Genomic DNA, 7193 nt, shown 5'->3' with positions numbered 1-7193 from the left:
GAATACTATGAACTCTTCATTAAATGTCTTTGTATGCTTTTGAAAATAGATAAATATTTAAGGAACTTATTAAGTACTAACAACTTAAGTCATTAATAAATTAGAATAATAGTAATTGCAAAAAAAATTCCTCTATCAATACACATCCACAACTAACCTGTGTAATTTTTGTGACTTTTAATGAAAAAAGCATACATGCTAATATGAGACCTAAACATTTAACTTTAATGATTTTTTCAATGAATTTATGACTTGTTTATTTCTCAGACTATAGATAACTGGATTTAACAAGGGAATTATGACAGTGTAAAACACAGACTCCATCATATCTTGATCAGCAGCTTGTGGTGATGGAGGGCGCACATACATGAGGAGTAGAGGGCCATAATATAAAGACACAGATAGGAGATGAGCTCCACAGGTGGAGAAGGCTTTCCTTATGCCTTCAACAGACTTCCTTTTTAAGATTGTAAAGAGAACAAATGTATAAGAGATAAGAACAATCATAATGGTGAATACCTGTATTGAACCAGAGAAAATAAAAAGCATTAGATAATTAATAGATGGATCAGTACAGGAAATCTTTAACAATGGGATAATATCACAGTAAAAGTGATGTATTATATTGGAATGACAGAAGGTTAATCTGGACAGTAATGCTTCATGAATTAAGGCATGAAGAAAGCCACCTACAAATGACAAGACTAATAGCCGGATGCAGAGTCTATTGGTCATGATCACTGGGTAGAGTAAAGGTTTGCATATGGCTACATAGCGATCATATGCCATTGCTGCCAAGAGGAAACATTCCGTGGTTGCACTGACTCCAAAGGAAAAGAACTGCATCATGCACTCGGAGAAAGACATCACCTGACTAGTGGATAAGAAGTTGACCAGAATCTTGGGGGTCACTGTGGAAGATAATGAAGCATCCACAAAGGCTAAACTTCCAAGGAATAAATACATGGGGATGTGAAGGTGAGGGTCATTCCAGATGACAGCAATCAGACCAAGGTTCCCCACGATGGTAATGAGGTACATCACCAAGAACGCCAGGAAGAAGTGGATTTTCCACTCTGATTGATATGCAAATCCTGTGAGAACAAACTGTGTTAACAGTGTTGCATTTTCCTTTTCCATGCCCTCATTGCATGTTCCTGCAATGAAATAAAGGCGAAAGAACAGTCACTAAAGGCTTGAAATGTGAATACCAGTGGAGAGGAGTTGATATAAACCCATTCACTTATCAGAATGCCCTCTTTCCTTTATTTATTTCACTACATAAGTATTATAGAAGTTGGCAGAATAATAAAATGCAGTTATTTACATCCATAAAATTACATGAATAAATGGATTTAGGCAAAAAAATAGAAGAATTCTAAGTGTATGATAAATTTATATGGACACTATTGAGTGTGTTGAAAAATCCTACTTCTGAAGCATGGATCTAAAGTCAATAGAAAAAAATCCCTGTTAAGACCAGGAATAAAAATAACTTTGAGGACTTGTGAAAGACCTTGAAATTTATTCTTCAAGCAATTGACATGAATGGAAAACTATTATGATAGAGAATGGCTTTTGAGATTTCTTTTAAATTAAGTAATTGGCTTCACAAAAAATCAGCTGCGAAAAAGATAAACTGGAGCTGTAGACCCTAGTCTAAAAGCAGTTTCCAATATCCAGAGATATCAATCCAGAATATATATCAGAATTATATGAGGTGATTTCTTGCCAAATTAAATAATATGAGGAATTACTATAGATAGATTCAGCAGTTTGAGAATAAGGTTTAGGAGTATGTGTCTAAAAAAAAAATTCAGGTGTTTCAGATGATGTGAAGCACCTGGGAATGTCTGATGAGACATTGGGAATGATGAAGAGGACAAACAAATAAATGCAAAATAAATCAAAATGTAGTCAGCAGGATTCCATGGCAGCAGGAGGATGGTCATAGAAAGAAATTCAGAACAGTCATTTAGTGATTCAAAATGAGGTTAAGAACACAGATTCACTGGCAGATATGTGGAAGGAACATCCTCTAACCATTCAAATGAGATGTACTTAGGAGTATGACTTTACCAGAGCTTAATAAAAAAAATAATAATGACATAGGAGTCATTGAGGTAGATTAAGGCATAGTTACAGGTCCCCTGTGCATTGGAGAAGTTGAGCCGAAAGTAAAAGAGGAACAGAAAAAAAAAATTCATATTAAACATATGCCATTTATTGGAAAGCCAAACCCATGTCCCTTTTCTACTACATGAATCTTGATGGCCAGCACAGAATACCACCCACTCTAGAGCTATCCATCCATTTTGCACCTGGAGTGAGGAGACTTGATCCAGGTTTGGCCAGTGAAATCCACCACCATAGATTTGCAACTTGGAGAATGGGAAACACTGGAACTGACAGTGTGAGATGTGGTCCTGGAGAGGTCAACAATAAAACAATTCTTTCATTGAACTGGGGTTGGGAAAGGATTTTGGCTGTTGACTGGCTGTTCCTATCCACTTTTACAGCTGATTCTTCCAACTTACCCAGTGTTTCTATGTTAGAGTCAATATCCATTTAATAAAAACATAGCAAGAGAGAGAGTGGGCTCAAACAAGAGAGAGACAGGGAGAGAGCAGAGTAAGATACCGAGCAGAATGATCAGAGAAGCAGGAGGAAACATGGGAGGATGAGTGCCAGAGATGCAACGGCAGGGAAGATACTCAAAGAGGACGAAGTGAAGTGTATGAACAAATGCCAAAATAAATGCTCCAGCAAGACAAGGAGCGAATAGAGATCACTGAGTGTAGAAATAAGAGACTTTTAGTGGCGTTAGTGAGAGGAGTTTCCATTTGTGTCAAAGAGTAACAAGAAATGGATGGGAAACAAGTGGCACCAGAATGAGGGGACTGAAATAGAACACGCCCAGTAATATGGAGCGGAGTTAGCATTTGTCTTCCCCTTATAGACAGATGTAAACTACGTTCTGGTAAGACTTCTTCACAAAAAGTTTCAGAAGTCAGGAGAAGACAGTAGGGCAGGGAAAGAAAGAAAGGGGACAGCAAAGTAGAAGGGAAATCTGGCTGGTAAAATGAGAAGAAAAGAAAAGAAATAAAGAACAAGAATGCCATATGAGTAAGTATAGGGAGGACATGCCAAAGAAGAGAGAGGCGGGATGAGAGAAAGGCTGAAAAGGAATGAGAAGTAAGGCTCAGAGGCTTAAGATGTGTCTTAATCCCAGAATTTGTTAAAGGATGTGAATTCTGGGCATCTACTGTTACTCAAAATTAAATTTTAGTTTCCTATGCAAATTTTTTTATATAAAAAAGAGATCATATTTTTAAACTTAGTTAAAAATTTTGTGTTGTTTAAAATATACTGGCAGTGTCTGAAAGTTCTTTCCTTATTTAAAGCTTGCCTTACCTTTTTTATTAGAGTGATTAGAAGTTACTTATTCTAGGAATTCTGCTGGCTTTACTCAACAGCACTTTCTTCTCCAACAATTTTTTTTAGCAGAATAATATTGAGCCAGGACCACAACCTGAAAATGGCTGTATAAATGGCCAACACAATAATTCCAATGGTTAGATGTACTTAACTTAAAAGAGAATAACAATCTGATATAACATGCAATCTGATATAACAAAATAATTGAAAATGTCAAATTCTGCTTATGTATGGGTACCTTTTAAATGTATATAAAATACCTAATTAGATTATTTTCAGAAATGAGTTAAAAGATAGATGAGCTTAGTATTTTATGATATCTTAAAGTTTTAATAAGAACACAGATTTAATTAGAGTGGGTCTTTCTATTATTAATAGATTCAACAAAAATACATAATAATCATAGTAATTAAATCTTTAAACTCAGTTCGTAATTAATATTGTGAGTCACCAATACTTACCCTATAAAGTCAGTATAATTAAATTAACAGGATAATAAAACATCATTGAATGGAACAGATCAGTCTAACAGTCATTGTGCTTGTCCAGACTTTAATTATAAAACTAAAGAACACAAATAATTCACTAATATGTTTTCATTTACACCTGCTTTAATATTTCTTATAAAATTCATTCTTAAATTATTATAAATGAAATAAAAATTTTAGCTTTCTGCATATAAAATAATAAATATTATAGAAGTCATTTCTCTCTTACATGTTTAAGGAAATTGTGGAAAATCTTTAACAATTTAGCCTTTCTAAAGTAGAAATAAATAGCATTATGGCATAGAAATGACAAAGTCCTGGGTAGCAATTCTGGGCACACAGATTCATTTCAGAGTCTTCATTTCCCAAGCTAAGGAAATGTGTATATAAATTTGTCTCGAAAATAAGATTCAACCAATTATACAACTGTATTATTTTTCTGAAGTTATAAAAAGTGGGAAAGTTAAATTGCCCCCAAAGAGCATGAGTATTCCCTTCAGGACAAAGTAGTGTCTCTACTGGGCATTATAGGATTGGACGTGCGCTAGAAGTTCAAATAGTCCCACAGGCATTACAGGTTCTGGAATCATAAACTCCAAGTCATATAGACCATTGTAGTTTTAACTACTGAAAGCATATTTTATCCCACTGTTTTCCACCACAGGTGACACCTTTGACATGTTTGTGTGCATTGTAGTTTATATATAAAATTCATTGCTCTGAGTGCTTTGATTTGTGTGGTGTTATCTGAGCTAATGAAAACATGATGTCAATGAAACCAAAGGTCTATGTTCTCTTCAGAAGGCAGCCCCAAGGAAAGTGCTCCTCTCCATGAAAACTACAGCTCTCAACCTAGATGAATACCTAGCTCCCCAACATTAAGATGAAATCTTTCTAGGCAAAGTCAGAGGGAAGAGCAAAGGAGTAAAAGACAAAGGACTTCTGTGGGGAGGCAGGCTAGATCTGTCCTTTCCAAACTTCAATGCCTATGAAGGTCTTGGAGACCTTCTGAAGACACAGATCCCTTTTCAGTAGTTCTGGGCTGGAGCTCAGGAGTCTTCCTCTCTAACAAGGTGCCCCCTGTCTACATTCACCTTCCCCAGGATCTTCAGCACTGGAGGGCCTGGATTACCAGGGAATCCAGATCACGGGAGAAACAAAAGACAAAGACAGTAAATATCTTTGAAACCCATGTGAGAAACAGGAAGGAGCCAGATGAAGCCAGGGAGAAAGTATGAGTGGGATTGCACAGGGCTTGGGGGATGGGTCAGGAACTTTGTTCTTTGGTGCAATTTAGAGGAAAATTGTGGCTGGATCATGAAATGGTATGTTCAGATTTTCCCTTTGAGCATTAAGATAGGAATTGATCAATGGGAATTTATTCATAAAAATATAATTCATTTAAGATTTTTGCCATTTAGATTTTATATCTAACTAGTGGCGTGTAACTACTTACATATTAATTTTTTTATTTTTAATCTCCAGTGGCAAGTTGGGGCAAATCAAAGAGCATATTGTTTGGTTAGATTCATTAATCAATGATCTGGTTTCCTTAGAATTTTATTAGTGAAAAAGAAATACATATAGAAAAATAGTATATATAAAAGCACAGGTACTATGAATATTCTTGAGAAAAATGGTTTAAAAATATGATGTACCAAGATAACTACTGAAGACTGAACTCTGACCTTTACACTTATTCCTCTTGCCTAAATTCCTTTCTAAGAGGCCTGCTAAGTTATGCCTACTAATGATAAAATCTACTAAATGATTTTTTCTTCATTCAATGTGATGTAGCTTATTTTCCAACCTGATTCTGTCATAGCATCACATGACAGTGAAGATCCCCCTTGTCTTGACACAAGCATTCTAGCAGATCCCTATCTTAACTCAAACATTCCTTTCTACTGACCACAGATCTTTAGACAAAGCTTACCTCTTTCAACCAGTTGCCAAGTAAAGAATCTCGAAAACCTACCTAAGTCATGTAAGCCTCGATTTCAAGATGTTCTGCTTTTTCAGCTGAACTAATATTTACTTTCCACTTATTGGTTTGTAGTTTTACCTTTAATTCTTGTGTCCATAAATGTATAAAACCAATCTGTAACTTAGCAGCCAGCTCAGATGCATTTTCTCAAGATGTCTTGAAAACATGTTCCCTGAGCTGACGTCATACGCATTCAACTCAGAATAAACCTCTTTAAATTATTTTACAGAGTTTCGATTTTTCTCTCATCACTATTATCTTCACCAAAATTTGGCTTAAAATGACTGCTTCCTTAAATTTTAGGTAATTATCTCCAAACTTGCATTGTTGCTTATTTTTTTACTACCAAAGGTCTGCATTACAATTACCAGCATGGATAATCTTTTCAATATTATTCATTTAAATAGTTGTGTCATAGCGTCTCACTGAAGGTTTAATTTGCATTTCCCTAGTGACTAATATCCAGCATGCTTATTTGACATGTGTGTACTGTATCTCATTTTTGGAGAAGTGCCTGTTTAAATCTTTTGCCTATTTTTAATTCAGTTATTAAATTTCTTTTTATTAATTCAGAAGCTTTATATATCCTGGATATAACCCTTTTTTTTTTTATCAGTTCTATGATTTGCAAATATCCATGACCTTGATTGCCTTTCTTTACTGCAAAACATCACACTAGTGATACACAGATTACACTGGGCTGATTACTTAAGATATTATTATGGTTTTCCCAGTGAGTCAGAAGTAACAACTACCCAATATATATTGGTAAGATACTTACATGCCAGAGAGTTGGAAATAAATTTAACAAAACTCAAAGGCTTTCTGTCTTAGTGAAATTCTACAAGTCCATTGGTATAGGTCATATAGAGCTAATCCTGTTAAGATGAAAGATAAATTGTTGCATGTTGCACCTCCTACAAGCTAGAAAGAAGCAACAAAGCCTAATGGACTGTTGAGATTTTGGAGACAACATACTCCTTATTAGGATGTATTACTCTGGCCCATTTAGCAATGAGCCAAAAACCTAATTTGGAGTGAGACTCAGAAGTCTCTACAACAGGTCTAAGCAGCTGTGCAAACTCCCTTGAGGGATAAAAGGGGATGTTATCCTGTGACTGTTAGCTATTGCCCTCAAATAAGCTTCATTTAAAAGGTACTTTCTCAGAAGAGGGAAACATCCTATTATTACAGCAATTGCACAACGTATATGTGGAATTTGTTTTTTTAGAACATGCCAAAGACTGATCCAGATGCTAATAAATATAGGTCACTCCTGT

General features: G+C 35.3%; 1 protein-coding gene across 1 annotated transcript; it reads right to left on the bottom strand.

Annotated features, from left to right (window-relative positions):
• Positions 1–210: 210 nt before the first annotated feature.
• LOC128567919 (olfactory receptor 5H8-like) lies at positions 211–1149 on the bottom strand. The gene has a single exon (XM_053565532.1). It carries the CDS (start codon positions 1138–1140, stop codon positions 211–213), a length of 930 nt encoding a protein of 309 aa, XP_053421507.1. The 5' UTR covers positions 1141–1149.
• Between the last annotated feature and the right edge of the window lie 6044 nt (positions 1150–7193).

This window comes from Nycticebus coucang, chromosome 16, assembly GCF_027406575.1.
Source record: "Nycticebus coucang isolate mNycCou1 chromosome 16, mNycCou1.pri, whole genome shotgun sequence".
Taxonomy (NCBI): domain Eukaryota; kingdom Metazoa; phylum Chordata; class Mammalia; order Primates; family Lorisidae; genus Nycticebus; species Nycticebus coucang.
Note: the sequence above shows the minus strand (reverse complement) of the source record. Positions and strands in the feature narration are given on the sequence as shown.

What these genes read in the sequence shown, in the direction of transcription:
- LOC128567919 (XM_053565532.1), bottom strand. Translation starts at nt 1,140, where the DNA reads ATGGAAAAGGAAAATGCAACACTGTTAACACAGTTTGTTCTCACAGGA.